This window comes from Salmo trutta, chromosome 18 (assembly GCF_901001165.1).
Source record: "Salmo trutta chromosome 18, fSalTru1.1, whole genome shotgun sequence".
NCBI lineage: Eukaryota > Metazoa > Chordata > Actinopteri > Salmoniformes > Salmonidae > Salmo > Salmo trutta.
In genome coordinates this window covers 37,183,592-37,200,028 of record NC_042974.1, presented here as the reverse complement: position 1 = coordinate 37,200,028, position 16,437 = coordinate 37,183,592, and the positions used below count along the sequence as shown (strand labels likewise).

At 40.3% G+C, this 16,437-nt stretch overlaps 1 protein-coding gene across 1 annotated transcript in view; it reads right to left on the bottom strand.

Moving 5' to 3' along the window:
- The window catches only part of LOC115153257 (glutamate receptor ionotropic, delta-1), a 454,984-nt gene extending 439,384 nt beyond the window's left edge, over positions 1-15,600 (bottom strand). Inside the window, exons 1-2 of the mRNA XM_029698512.1 lie at positions 15,232-15,600; positions 11,616-11,771 (exon numbers count right to left, since the gene is read on the bottom strand). Of these exons, the coding sequence (XP_029554372.1) occupies positions 11,616-11,771; positions 15,232-15,310 (235 nt within the window). The 5' untranslated portion in view covers positions 15,311-15,600. The remainder of the gene's footprint in view (positions 1-11,615; positions 11,772-15,231) is intronic.
- Between the last annotated feature and the right edge of the window lie 837 nt (positions 15,601-16,437).

Below are 16,437 nucleotides of genomic sequence, written 5' to 3'. Positions count from 1 at the left end.
AATGTAATGCGTTTTGAGCAGTTGGAAAATAAATATATAAATACAATAAATTATCATTATTAATAGTATTATGTCCAATGGACTGCATTTTGTCCAGATTTCATCTGCTCTTCACAACAACAAAAAAACAGGGTTTTGGTGTTTCAGTCTCTGTCTATTATGAGGTGAATCCATAATGCCTGGGCAGGAGTGTGGGGACTTGTGCCAGAGTGACACAGTAACAGATGGGCCCACTCACTGATGCTGAATGGAACTGTGTTTCTAGGCGATACCACAGACAACGACTCACAAACACTGTCTCATTTGCCTTGTAGTCAATGTGGCAGTGAGCTGAACCGAGAGACAAACAGTTTCAAATGACCTCATCTTTTTTATTCCCTAAGATTTCACAGCCCCCCCCCCCCCCCCCACACTCTCCCTTTCCCTCCTCCTCCTGTTTAATCGAATAGGATTTACTCTGAGGCTTATTTTCCGCTCCTCGTCTTCCGTCCTGGAATGGAGTCCTCCGCAGCCAACAGTGCAGGAGGTGGGTAGTAAATTATACACACTGCCCTCCAAGCTCTTCGGCATGAGGCAGGGGGGGTTCCAACAAATGCCTCCCCCTGAACACCCCCACACTCCCCAACTCCTACTCCCACCATTCGTTTCCTCCCCATCCCTCCTTCCTCCCCACCCCCCTCCACCTCACCATCCCTGCCCTCCTCCTCTCCATCCCCCCTCCTCACCATCAATATTTCTCAAGCTCTTTTTAAGCAGCTCAATAATGTCAAAGCACAACAAACCATAGAAAAAGGTACATTATGCCATAGACGTGTGACCTGGATATATAAGAGAGTACTGTATATAGGCTGACAGACAATCATAAGCATCCATCTGATTGGACAATCAGTATTGATTCCCTCTTCACCACCTACATCACTATTACAGTTATTACAGAAAATCTGAGGTTTTGGGGTCACAGAAAAGTGAAAACATCTGTCATATTGATCTGCACTGTTCTTACTGCAACATGGAAGAGAAATGCAGGATAATAACCCATGCTGGTGTTAGTTTAGTAAATCCTTTCTACAGACAGACAGGCAAGTACATGTGAATAGATAATATGATAACAAACTGCAATAACAATGGATTGGGAATCTTCATACCGTATATGACAGAGTCGGTCCAATTCATCCATAGTTTCTACCAGACCTCATACCACGATGTCTATGTTGACATTCCACAATAAAACTCAACCTGTAGCAGCATGACCCAGAGAGAGCACCACCCAATGTGCTCTACTACTATGAAAATATCTGAAATCACTTTGCAAAGACACATCAGCTGGAGTTCTCTGAACATGCGGAAACGATGGAGAAAAGAAAGCACTGATAAGCCTGAAACACCCTCATTAGTGCCTTACAGTCACTTTGTTTACATCTGAATCCAAAGTTCACCATTTCATTTCCTGAAAACCTGGCAATTACAGGCCTTTGTAATTGCCGAGGGAATAAGGGGGAAAAAACAAATAACATTGCTTTACTTTTTTTTCTGAACGCGGTACCATGCTTTAAAAAGGCCAGTCTGTTTTCTGATACCCACATTAAAAGATTAGTGAAATCCCAGCTCGCGGTGACATTTAGAGAAGCCGATGACTCCTTTGAATACAGATCAGAGTAAAAAGAAAATTGGCAGCCTTTAAATCTAATGAACAGTGGTACCAACACGCCAGACCCCAAAGGCAAATCACATTCAAAGTGTTAGCAATTCCTCTATAGGCTGATTCCTTGAGATGACTTACACTCTCAATGCATTAAGAGGTGTCTAGTAAACTCAAAGAGAGACATACAGAGTCAATAACCTGAGTGACACAACATATCCCAGTGCACCCAAGGAATGACTGCAGCAGCACAGAGGACAAAGCCTTGTACAGAATGCTCCAGTGGAACACTTTCCAGGGAGAGTACAGACAGAACAGTGACCACATTTAGGAGCAGTGGCCTGGACCATAACTCACACTCTCTCACTCTCTTTCTCAGCTCACTTTGTCTCTCTATTCTCTGACAGGTCCTATGGCGCTTGGCAATGCTGACTCTTTCTATTCCAAAGGGGATATAAACAAATTCATATTCTATGGAGTGTCTTTCAGGCCTCGATGTGCTGACAGGCATTTCTATTTGCCAGGTAGCCCCGGAGGTTTAGCTATGATCTAATCAGCATTAGACTACATGGTCACAACAGCATGAACAGGCACATGCAATACACACAAACAAGGCAGCATTCATACATGACAGGACAGGTTGTGAGGAAAGGTACAGCAAAAATGCATACGCAAACACACCTAGGATACGAACAGTAAATAAATCACTATTTAACACATATACACAGACAAATACACACACAGCCAACTCAGCATGTATAAAGTAGCAACACACACGCACATACACGTGAACACACGCTTGCACACGGATCTAAAGCAGGATCACACATACTGCATCTCTTACTATAGGCTAACTATTGTTTAACAACTACTCAGTTTGTCATGCAAATCTACACAGCCCTTCTGCAGTGCAGCGCTGCGTACTAGTAAACAATGTTATCGTAAACCCTCCATACTATTGTTAGGTTCTTATTTTTCAGAGTAAATAACTCACGGACACTAGAGAAGCTTTAACCAAGTTTAATTCTTCCCAAAGGTTCTGTACAGCTGTATTCAGACACTCCAACATTTGTCCCACTCATTGTCCCACTATATATGTATATATGTATATATATATATATATCCCACTTAAAACACTCCCCCTTCTCTCCAATCCTTACATCTTATGGTTTAACAGGAAAAGAGTAACAAGATACCAAACCCTTATAACTCCCTTCGGGTGACCTGTCCTCACCTCCTGACCTCAACCCCTCCTTCATCTAATCCACAGATGTCCATCTGTCTTTCCTGTATCAACACGGTGCTCTGCTCCAGTCCCCCAACACATTCCAACACATTACACAGCTATCTGTCTTTCTACAGAGGCCCAGTCTCTTTCTCATTTGATTCTATGCTTCTTTCCTATCATTTATTTAATAATCTTTTATTTAATAATCTTAATGTTCAAAATGTCGAATCCAACACTATACAATGCAGCATTAATGCACAATAAGCAGCATGGCCAAGCCAGGCCCAAAAGCATACAATATAATTACAGGGATAGCGTTAGACATGGACTAAATGAAAGGGTGAAATGTACACCATGGCTGTGACCTCACTTAGCTGATTGGAGCAGTGCAGGGTCTGAAGGCCTATCAGAGAGCTTATGACGGATTAAAAATAACCACTGGGTAATTAAAACCTCTTAAATGTAAAGTCCCCATATTTGGGGACACTATTTGATTTTTTTTCAATTAAATCAGTCTGGTATGAGAATGGTAGCCCTTATCTGCAAAAGCAGGGAGTTTGCAGAAAGTTGAGTATATGGCTATTGATCGGCGCCTTCAAATCTTTGGTATGACTTATTACCATATATGGACATACAAATTTATTAGACAGGCTGAGCCAATGACCTCTTTTCAAGAAGGTTGCTACCTACATTCTGGTTAGCGTTGAGAAACATAAACGAAAATAAACACAAAATACGTTGATATTAGGGATGCACAATATATTGGTGAACATATCGGAATCGGCCAATATTAGCTAAAAATGCCAACTTCGGTATCGGCCCGATGTCTAGTTTAACGGCGATGTTAAAAACTAACAGTGCATGCCTATATAACGTAGGTACATGACGTAATGATGCCATGTAAAATTTTGCGCTACATTTTGCAACACAGCATTCCTAACCTAGCCCATAATATCTGCTGTGTGGATCGAGCAGTCAACAAGTCGAGCAGTCATTTGAAAGAGAAAGAACATTTCAGCGAGACAACTCAAAGGCGAAATCCAGATAATGGAATTAATTTCCCTTGACAATGAACTGTTCTCTGTCGTGTGTGATGTTGGCTTTTTCCGACTGGTCGAGCACCGGTACACACTACCAAGTGCGCTATTTTTCAGATGTTGCCCTACCGGAGTTACACAGTAATAGCGTCACTGCTATTAGCTTCACGACATACATACTATGTAATGCCGTTTGGGTCTTTGCGTGTCAAAAAAGATACAGTAACACTGTCAAAGCTGTACAAAAAGTCTGCAAACAAGCAAACACCGGCCACGAACGATGTGTTTACAATACCGCGTTGGTAGTAAAGCATCAATTGTTCGACCACAACTTCTGGGGTAGCTAACTTTAGCTTGGTACCTAGCTAGCACCAATACAACCAGCCTGAAAACAATGACCAGTAGAACCTGCAGTCATTTTCATTATTCTTAGCAATGATTTAGGAATCCTTGTGAGTAAGTATTAGCTAGGTTGCCACTTGTTGTTTGCCTATTGAAATTGAACTTCAGTTCATGAAAATAAATAGCTAGCCAGCTACTTAACCCTGTTGCCCAAAGCTAACATTATAAGCAGCCAGCTAGCTTCATCTAGCTAGTGAGGCTCGACCGGACCGGGTTATGTGTTGTGAAGCTAGCCACAATAAGGATAAGGCACAATAGTGGAATTTGCGGTTTGCCTTCAAAATAAAAGTACGTCATTGACAGTGATGCAAATGAATACAAATATTAGAATTATGCCATACCATTATTTTGAAGGCTTACCGCAAATTCCACTATTGTGGCTAATCCTTATTGTGGCTAGCTTCACATAGATGGGTCAGACCACCATTAATCAAATAAGCACTGTCTTATAAATGAGGGTTATTTTAGATGATGACACCTAGCTATATAGTTAGCTAGCTAACTATAGCTACTGAAACAGATTATGTTGTTTTGCTTTGTTTTTGTGGAAGAACATTGTTTGCATCCATGAGCTAGCCACCTTTTTTTATGACCAGCACTGTAGGTGCACGAGACAACTTTACCATACGTATCGATGAATCGTTGTGACATATGAAATACGAGTGATAGTGTAATCAATGTGTAATAACTACATAAAAAATGTATGAACGTGTTAAATTATTATGTGATGTGCAGTCATATTCCATAGAAATCCTGGTTGAGAATGAAACGACTGAACAAATGAACAATGAAACAGCACAGCAAGTAAGAGAAAGAAATTGGTTTTGATTACGTTTTACTGGTAATGGGGTTATCAGTATCATTTTTTTTGGCAAGGTAAATATCGGATATCGGTATCAGCCAAAAATGTCATATTGGTGCATCACTAGTTGATACACACCGAAATCCGGGACTCCACAGATCATGAGGATATCTTATTTGTCTGCCTGTGACCTACCGTTATTGATCACCAGCCAGAGAGTCAAAATGTTTATTTTACACAACGTTTTCACCAAACAGCAAACATCTTACAAGGTAAGCTTCGATTTGGTCTGTGTTTCAGCTATAACTACATGGGGGGTATCAAATGAATCCTTAGGTTGGTAGGAACACATCTAGCCTATTGTTATCTGTATGACTTAATGGCAACATCGAATGTCCACAGAGTGACTATATCTTTGCGCATCACAAATATGATGTTACCTGCTCACACGCTGTAGGCATCCATATCCCCTGTATGTCCCCCGACACAACCACAATGTTTGAGAGAGGTTGGTGTTGTAGAAATGTAGTTTTTATAGTGAACAATAACTTTTAGGCACATCCAGTGTGCAAAAACAGTGCAATTACCACATTCGTACACTTTGGAGAGGTTGAATGTACCCTGGATATCCAATAACACCACAATGTTTGAGTGAGGTTGATATGGTCGTCATTGTGTTTTTACACTGAACAAATAGCATTTAGGGATTGCAAATATGTAATATCACTGGAATTATCTAATTTACAGACATATGCCCCTTTGGAGATGTTTAGGGACACTTGGAAACGTCCCGTGACCACACCTGACACCACTTACTAAAACATCTGCCCATTTCTAGTTGTTAGGTCTATCAGGCCCATTTTTTTCTGATATTGTTCACATGTTGTGAAAGCCATCTGATGTGTTTCCAGCTCTAGTCATCAATAATTCACTTACAGCTTGTCAATGAAAGACTACTTTCAAAATAAATAAAAAATGATTTTGTGTGTGCTTGATCTTGTGTATTCTGTACTATGTAACTCCTATCTATCTTCTGATAATTTCCTCATAATCTCCCAGATGTGTTCTTTCCAAATATAATCATGTAATTATACATGAATATCAGTTACTTTTGGGTATGTCTATTTAGGCAGAAATCTACATTTTGCAATAACAATTTAGAGTTATTAACAGCCCTGGGAAAAAAATGAAATGAACATTCTCCTCACACGCAGGTAATAGACATAAAAACACAAAGAAATCTTATTGAGATTTACCTTATTAAAGCACAGTGATAATAATGGTCAAAGGTCAGCTTTCCATCATGTTTAGAGCGCTGCGAATAATGAGTTGTCATAAATGGGGAATCTGGTGGGGATATTGGATTGGTCACGCCAACACTCAGAAAAGAGCTATTATTTGAGTCGATTTGAGCCAGTGGAGGAAGGTAAAAGGGAACCTTACAGTTATTGTAGAAGGTGGGTTTTGTTAAGTCTATGGGCTTACCTTAGAGCAATTCAATTCTCCTCGACTTTTACCTTGGGAGGGGTTGATGAAAATGGAGTTGTAGTAGTGGGTGTTGGACGGGGGGATATTGGTGCAAAGCACTGAACATATTACTGCATCTCAACTGGGTGACTAAAATAGACGCTCGTCTGCTGCAGTGAATAGTTAACGGGTGTTATAATGCAAAATAAAAACTTGAAATTTGAAAAATAACTCAAACTACCTTGTCAATGATCTGATTGTTTGTCAATTCGAGTCAAGTCTCAACTATAAAATAATTTACCTGAATCTATCATATCAGTCTTGATATGAAGGATGCCACCTAACCCAAACCTGCCATCATTCAGTGATCAACTTAATGCAAATATGGACGCTCTCATCCCATTTTAGTCCCTCTAAATCAAGGAGACAAGTATGCTAATGAATACAGTTATGCCACAGCAGTTTATTTCCCTCTTACCCTCCTACTGATCTCCTCTTCACTTCAACCTGGACTCAGGGATAAATGTAACATAGTAAAGTAAATCTGAAACACTCTAATTAGTATGATGTGTTGCGTTTCGTATGGTATGTATTAATTTGTGGATGTCCATCATCCATTTCGTATGACATGTTACGAATTACAATTTGTATAATATGTTAACGAATTGCAATTCATACAATAAGTTACATATTTGCAAAACGTATGATATTAAATTAATGATATGTTATAAATTCCAATTTGGCTAATGTTAGCTACAGTAGGTGGCTAATGTTAATGTTAGCTATGTGGCTAAGGTTAGGGGTTAAGGTTAGAGTTAAGGTTAGAGTTAAGGTTAGGGTTAAGAGGTTAAGTTAAAGGGTTAAGGTTAGGGTTAGGGGAATGGTTAGCTAACATGCTAAGTAGTTGCAAAGTAGCTAAAAAGTATTAAGTAGTGGCAAAGTGGCCAATTAGCTAAAATGCTAAAGTTGTCCGTGAAGAGATTCAAACACACAACCTTTGGGTTACTAGACGTTTGCGTTATACTCCCACCCTTCCACTACAACTAACCACACTATTTTTGTTTTTGCCTTAAGTAACTTTAAGTAACCATACCAAACGTATTATAATAATTTGAGTGACCTGGATTTACATGTACTATGTTACGTCTAGTCTATGAGACCAGGCAGTCACAGTGGGCTGAATGTGAGCAAAAGAGCAAAGCAAAGGCCAACATGACCCTACTGTCACTCAAAACCCCCCCTCATCTCACACACACCCCAGGCCCAGGAAGGCACATCGATCCTGCGGCCTCATCGACTGGAAAGCCCCTAGAGTTCCAAAACACCCACAGTCAACCATTCAGAATATAGAAATAGCACTGCTAGTGTGGAAATAGTGACTCGGTGTGACAGTGCAAGTGGTTTCACACTGTCTAGGGGGTTTGGCATGGGCAATGACTCATAGGTAAAGGCATAAGAGACAGGAGTTCAGTGCACAGAGGCTTTTATTAAGAAAAGGCCAATTAAATCCTGGCTCTTTCAGAGCTCTACAGGTCAGGCTTTAAACTTAGAAAAAAGCATGAAGTCGACAGGACTAGCCAAAAGCTTAAACGCTGCAAATCATATCGGCCCTAACCATACCTCACATGATGTGTGCACTCCAGAACACACTCCCCGCAGAGTGAGAGCCACGCACCTTTAAGTCTTTAGGCAGTCAATGAGAGGGCTGCCACACCCTCATTAAGGGAACCGTGCTCAGATGGAGCTTGTTCCCCAGCCAGCATTCTTTGTGTTGGTTAGGCTTGGCCCTGCTGCACCACACCTGGTAAGCTTTGATAATAATCAAAGTAAAGCATCATAGCCAAAGCAGCAGGTTCATTTGCAAGGTTATTTAGGCTCACTATCAATCAGCCTTGATACCCAATAGACTTTTGTGTTGTTGTTGTATATGAACTCTTCCTCACCGATTTGGTTTGCAGCCAGAAATGAACATCTGTTGTCATCTCTTACACTTGGTTTCAGAGCTGGTACCTTATCACCAGTTGTAACAGCAGAAGCATTTTGTTAACAGAAAATGGTTTGCTTCTACATGTTTTGACGACAGGCAGCAACTCTGAATTAGGACGAGTTAAGAAAACAAACCCTTAAATGGAAGTCAACCCACTTTTACTGTGCAAAAACGTAACTGATTAAGTCCAACATGCAGTAGTTTCCCAAACTCTGAGATTGGCTCAGCAGCATGCTGTCAAGTCATAGGACATTAGCTGAAACTCATCAGCGTTTTGACTGGCTGCATCACTGCTTGGTATGGCAACTGCTTGGTATCCTACCGCCAGGCGCTGCAGAGGGTAGTGCGTATGGCCCAGTACATCACTGGGGCCAAGCTCCCTGCCATCCAGGACCTCTATACCAGACGGTGTCAGAGGAAGGCCCTAAAAATTGTCAAAGATTCCAGCCACCCAAGTAATAGACTGTTCTCTCGATTACCTAGTGCACGGCAAGTGGTACCGATGCCCCAAGTCTGGAACCAACAGGACCCTGAACAGTTTCTATCCCCAAGCCATAAGACTACTATATAGTTAACCAAATAGCAACCTGGACTATCTGCATTGACCCTTTTTGCAATGACTTTTTGGACACATACGCTGCTACTACTGTTAATCTGTCACTTTATTCAAATCTACCTCAATTACCTCGTAACCCTGCACATCGACTTTGTATATAGCCATGTTATTGTTACTTATTTATTATTACGTGTTTTACTTTTCTACTATTTCTCTATTTTCTTTCTTCCTGCATTATTGGGAAGGGCACATAAGTAACCATTTTTCTGTTAGTCTACACCTGTTGTTTACAAAGTATGTGACAAATAAAATTGTATTTGATCAGCAATAATGCATTTTGAGTTTTCAAATGTAATACCTGAGTCTTATTTCAGGGCTACAATTTTCCTATTCTGTGAAACATTGCAGAGGTCTTTTGTATTTCTGGCTTTCAACATAGAGAAGGTTGATTGTATGGAAGTTTAATACATCAATTGGTATTTCAATGCAGGCACTGTTACTGTAAGAGGTGTAATTGAATTCTCATTTGAATGACAATGAGAAATACCTTATTATAGATGAGGTAATACTACTATTTGAGCACTTTTGTAAGGGAGTTGCTATTCAATGCCATTGTGAAAGGATGCAGTGGACTATAGATTGCTGAAGGAGGGAGACATACACATATGTTTCAGACCCCTTGCTATTAGGCCTTGGTTTATTTTATGATGGCATCTACATTCTTAGGCTTATCGTGTGAGTATAGAGGTCTAAGACCATAATCAGTAGATATTACACAAAACTATGAAAACAAGAAATGGAAAGAGTTTAAAAAAAAATACAAGCACAATACCCGCAAATATCTGACCATGGTAAGAAGATAAGTAGCCCCAGGGGCGGAAATCCCGGGGGGACACGACCCCCCCCATCCTGGGAAAAATATGATTTGTCCCCCCCAATGTATCACTGAAACATAACTATGTAATTTAAATAATATTAATACTACGCAATGAAAGCAATTGTGCTGATTAGACACTTAATAGCGCGTTTTTAAGTTTCAAAAGATTGCAAACTCCCCACCCTTTGCCTCACAATGGTTTGATCCACTGCCAGTTCCTAGGTAACAGAGAGGTCGTATCTACTGTCTGAAAGGCACGCAATGCACGTAACTGACGTGAGGTTAATCCAGTCAATCGCGCACACACACACTATCTGAATTTGCAGAGCTAGCGCGCAAATATTAACTATTAAGCTAGCTAGTACCTATTCCATTTATGTGGCCTCGTCAAAGATGGAATCAGCATGCAGATGATGTAAGTTAGTGCTTCAAAGTCCCTGTGATAAGGTTAGCGATAAACTGAAATCCAAACTGAACAGAACTACACTCTCTTCTACCATTGTCTTAAATATATTTAATGGTCTCGTTGTAAAAGCTAAATTGTCGCAATTGAACTTTTATATATTTATTTTATTTCACCTTTATTTAACCCGGGTAGCAAAGATTATAGCAAACACCACTGAAACTGAATTGGTGCTCGCTAGCTTTGCAAATTCAGCTATTGTTGGAAGCCAGCCAATATGAAACAAACTATTAAAATTACAAAAGGTTGCAGCATATGTTGTGTAAATGGTGAACAGCTGTCAACTCTTGTCATTTTAATCCGTTTCACATTTGCTAGCTACCTTTTAGATCGAAGCCCAAATAGAATGATTGAAGATGATAGAAGCCCATCTCCTACTGTAAATAACCTACACACTGTGTGTGTGTGTGTAGCCAGCCAGCCAGGTAGAAAAATGGCAGAAAAATAAAAGACGGACATCTGAGTATTTTTCAGTACACCAAAACGCATAGTAAGAACCCTAGTAGCCTAATATCTCAAAGACTAGTTGATAAAATGTTCATAAGAAAGAAATGAAATTCTAATGGAAATGTTTCACAATGATGTCATTAGGCAGAGCAGGCAACAGATGGCACACAGACAGCAGAGTTGGGGACAGATATGCAGGGACAGACTGGCAGAGACAGGGAGTCTCAGGTAAGTTTGTTGAGTCTTTGTTTGGCAACATTATGAAAGGTTCTCCATTTTTTTTACTTGTAAAATAGGAACATAATTGGAAAATGCCATGGATACCCCCACTCTCAACTTAAACTGGTGACTGAACTAAGATTTGTTAAAGGCAATGGTATTGCTGTTGTGATTAGTTGTGTAGTTTTGGTACACGGCAAACACCTTATTTCTTTGGTTCCTCAGTATACATTTACCATATTACAATGTAGGCTATGTTTTACAGCACTACTTTTGGTGTCCCCCTCAGGAATTGCTCTTGAGAAAATGTCATGTAATTGTCCCCTCCAAAGTTGATATCAGATTTTCGCCAATGAGTAGCCCTCGCGCTATTATGCCATTGACGTCAGAACTAACCACAAAACTGAAACGGTGTCCCCAGACCTAAGGAATGAAATAAAACAACAGCAAAGCAATCAATTTCTAAAATGATTCTGCTGGATGTCACTTACCTTCCTGCACTGCTTGAAATGGATTGTTAGCCTCGATAAGTTTTACAGAGTGGGTGATTTTCTCGCTTTGTAGAAAGTCGTCGTTGAGGCTTAGGTCAGAAATGGCAAGTTGAAAAATTTCGTCATCCCTGACAGCGTTTTCCTCAAATATGGCACCTGTTGAAGAAAAAAATCTATGTAAGCTTACTTTATGGCGGGAAAATAAACTGTGAACTATGGCCATGTATTTTTTATTTATTCACTGACAGGTTCATTTGATTCATCATTGAAGGCCTATTCGTTTATAAAATTATGATGCTGTTTACACTGGACAACCTTATTGATTGTTCACTGTGGTATTTGCGCCATTTGGATGTGTAGGCTAAATATAATTTAGGCCAGGCTACGTTTTTACTGAAGCGCCTAACCTTGTCAAAAGTTCCTGATGTAATACTGTAGCCACTCTAACACAGGTGGGATTTAAAAGGTTCATAAACACTTGCAAAACTGAACGCTTTGTAGAAATTGAACTTTCGTTGGGTTGGTGTTTTGCCGATTTATTAGCAGCAAAAATAAAGACATAACAAGGTTTAAATGCTAGCAGATGCAATTACCGTACTCTCCATACCTGTGTGCATTCCCATTTCCTAGTCACCGTGTGCCTAAAGACTTGTGACCAATGAACCAAAATAGTGCCCACTAGTGTACAAAGGAAGTAAAAACAGACAGAAAAACTATAAACAACACAACAACCACATAAGTAGGTTACGTTCACATTTAAATATAACTCGGTACCACTGTGAACGCTGCATGTAGGCCTATGCACATGTATTCACATTAAAACATTGCATTTAATAGTTCTACGCTTGTTCATTTTTGTGCCAAGCTCTATGACATTCAATTGTGCGCCTCACCGTGCATTTCAGGACCTTGGAGAGCGGCAGTAGACCAACATGGTCACAAACGCTGTTTGTTTTGTACTTGCCTTCAGCTCTGGAAACTATGAATGGGATTTATTTCACATACTGTATGGACCTGAGAGCAAAAGCTCCTCGCTATTTACCAATTAATTGTGCGCCTCACAATAGGCTACATTTCAGGACCTTGAAAGCAGCATAGGCTACAGGGATTAAATTCGCATCCAATGAAGCTGAGAACAGACGTGTGTTGTGGAAGGACGTATGTACGTATGAAGGATATAATCTCAAGAGGAAAAGTTGACCTGTGGTTGACCATCGTTGCGTGTCAGTTGCATCTCTTTGGCTGGTGTCTTTTGAGGACAGCGTATGGAGGCTACGCTGTAGTACAGTGGATTACATACAGACGATGTCATTGAGTGAAGTAATATGACAAGCCTACAAAATAAAGTGACGATATACTTCAGAGACATGATTTATTCTGACATTGAAGGCAAATGTATGCCATTTAAGACATGTGTAGCTTCCGTTAAGTTCCCCGACACTATTTTTGAGAGAGAGAGAGAGAGAGAGAGAGAGAGAGAGAGAGAGAGAGAGAGAGAGAGAGAGAGAGAGAGAGAGAGAGAGAGAGAGGGAGAGAGAGAGAGAGAGACCATTGCACTTCAGCATTTGTCTGACGCAGACACATTCAAAAAAGAGAGGTAACCCAATACCGCAAACACAGATATTCCCATAAACCAAAAGTGTGGTGTAAAACAATAGAAAGTGGCATGATTAATTGTAATGTCTGGGTTATCAGTGTTATTGGGGTCTACTAAAACCATACTGCAATTTCCATGGAGAATGACGCAGAAGAGAGAGAGCACTTACTGCTGGTATATGTAAGCGGTGGAATGATGCATGACATGTATGCCGTATGATAAGTACAAAGTAATGGACATATTTAAGGGTATGCAGCAGTAGCTTATGTCTTGTTATTGAAATTCTAGAAAGATATGAACCCACTTAATCCCAACACTTATCCATGTTTTCACTATCATTTTAAAGCACGAGTTATTTTGATGCTTTGACAAAGTCATTTCTGCAGATTGCCCACTGGGCACACACTGGTTGAATCAACGTTGTTTCCACGTCGTTTCAATGAAAATGTGTTGAACCAACGTGGAAAGGATGTTGTATTGACTTCTGTGCCCAGTGGGTATTATTTATTTAATGTGATTAATGATAAGTTTTAAGGTAAAACAAATATATGTCCCTCATTTTAAGGTCAACCATTTTATGTGAACTTAACTTTCGTTTTAAAATGGTAAAACTATTCCTTTTTAAATAATAATTTTAACAAAGTATTGAACATCTAATAGTCATTTTTACATTTTACATTTTTTTTGTCATTTAGCAGGGGCGCTTACCCAGAGCGACTGAAAGTAACGAGTGCATACATATTCATACTTTTTCATACTAGTCCCCCGTGGGAATCTAACCCACAATCCTGGCGTTGCAAGCACCATGCTCTACCAACTGAGCAAAACGGGACTATAGTCAAATCATAGTGTAAAAACCGGTGAACTGATTCTACTCTTTTTGGCAATTTTCGGGTGTTCGGTGGTGGAAAACTGGGCGGGTTGAGCATAACACGTCAACCCTGTTACCAATAGATAGACAGGCTAGAAATGTTAACAATTTCATTTTTTTTGTGAAGCTTGCATTCAGTTGCCCCTCCCGTTTGCACAGAACAAGCTTCCATTCTCTGTCACAAGGGTATTTCTGATTTAAGATGAATTCGTCGACCCTGTGGTCAACCATGTTACTTTATTTGGTACTTAATAGGCACGTACTATATATATTTTTTTTAACCACTTGAGAGGGGAAAATACATTGTTTATTAAGTTGAACATGTGCTCTTTATGACAGAATGATACAATTAGGTGAAATAACATATTTTTCCCCACCAAGTTGCACTACTCAAAAGGCACCTAATTGGAACGACCCGGCTATAGGCGTAGTTCCGTTTATAATTTGTATTTTGTGGAGATCGGGCATCAACTTAAATCCTGCCATCTCTTTTTAAAATTCTATAACATCATGAGTTAATCTATCTCCCCAATACAATGACGACTCGTGCTTTTTATGTGTTGGAAAACTCTGGCAGATCAAACAAGCATAAACTGACAGAAAAGCTCCCTCGAGGTTTAAGCTACATTAACCAGTGTAATACCAGAAGCCTACTGCATCTCTCACATTGAAACCCCGTCTATAGTATTGATATTGTGATCACGTTCCATTGAAAGGTAAGGCATGCGGTCGGGTTTAGGAGGGGGAGGGCTTAACAAACCGTGAACCACACATGGGACTATTGATTCCCCAAAAGCTAATGGGGAAAATCATCATCAATGTCTTATCGACATTTAAGACATCGATATATTCCATTCACTTACTGCACTCTCTCTGATAGCCTAAAAAAAATCCTACACCAAGATGGAAATCGAGCTATGTTCAGGAAATTAGCCCAATATTGACTGCATCCAAACTTTGTTTACATTTGACGCAGTCAAAATAGATTAGGTTTATTTATCCCGTAAACTATCCCCGAAGCTGCCCTTCATGCTCTATAGTTTTTATGCGCATCGCATGCATTTGTCTCTACTATACAAAGTCTTGATTCTAGATGTTTCTGCAGCACTTCTCACTAAAACCCGCGCATAGCTATCCAGGGTGATTACCAATATGAATGATGGAATCCGCTCCGGCAGAATTGCATTGCAATATCCACAGGGAAAGGCAGATCAACAGCAACTCCATCTCCGGCTTTTAGCGAAGCAGCTCATCCAAGCATTCTCGGCTGTCCGACAATCAATTGGGGCACCACAAACAATGTCCAAAAACGCTGCAAATCACAACTATCGTTCAGAAGCCTCAAAACGCAGGAAACACTAAAGAAAAAGTAACAACTATATTTATAACAGGGGAAATAACTATTTAAAACGGAAAGTGAAGGGGAAATAAGGGAAGAAAGGTTGGGAACCCCGTTATTATATTCAAAGACAGATAGTGAGCCTGGCGTTCCTTCTCTCGCTCTCGCCTTCTCCAGCGCTCACGGTGTCTAAAAGCATGGCAAGCTGCAGAAATGCGGAGGGACACCCCCCCTACTCTCTCTCTCTCTCACACACACACACGCGCGCGCACATATACACACACACACACACACACACACACACAAACACACACAGTCTACACACACCTTCTAAATAAAGCATTCGCTCGTTCGCCCGACCCACGTGACTGCAGAGACTTCACGTCTCGGTGCTGTCTGGAGAAGCCAGGTAAAATGGAATTTGTTCTAGCCGGAGAGAGACGCGGGCAGAGCGCACTGTTTTTATTTTAGAGTAGTGGCTGATGAGGGCTCATAGACAACTAACTATACAGTGTATGCTTGGATGCAGGTTACTAAATTCATGCAAACACTGAATAGCCTAAATCATTGCGGTAGGCCTACACGATAAACATTTGTAGTCTGATCGAAAATTCTATGGTTCTGCAAGTAAGTTTTATCCCATGCAAAACAAAATGTTATGATTTACAAGGTATGGTTTCATATAGGATAATGTCAAGAAAATTAACGAGCAGAGCAACTGGGCCAGAGAAGACGCGGGCGCAGATGTTAAGCCGAAGATCCATAAGGTGATCACCGGTGAAAGGTGATGGATAACGGACAGACGTTTGACAGACCTTATCATTTTCAGCGCAGAAGTTACGGTCATAGGAAACAGCAAGCGAAAAACCCAAATTGATTTGGTAACAGTGGGATTTGACCAGAAGTGGGGATTGAGGAACTGCAAACATTTGATGCAAATAAGTCTGATGATTATGCCTTTATGCTTTGCTTGACTGACTGATTGTTGGATCTCTTCACAAAACGCCGAACAAGC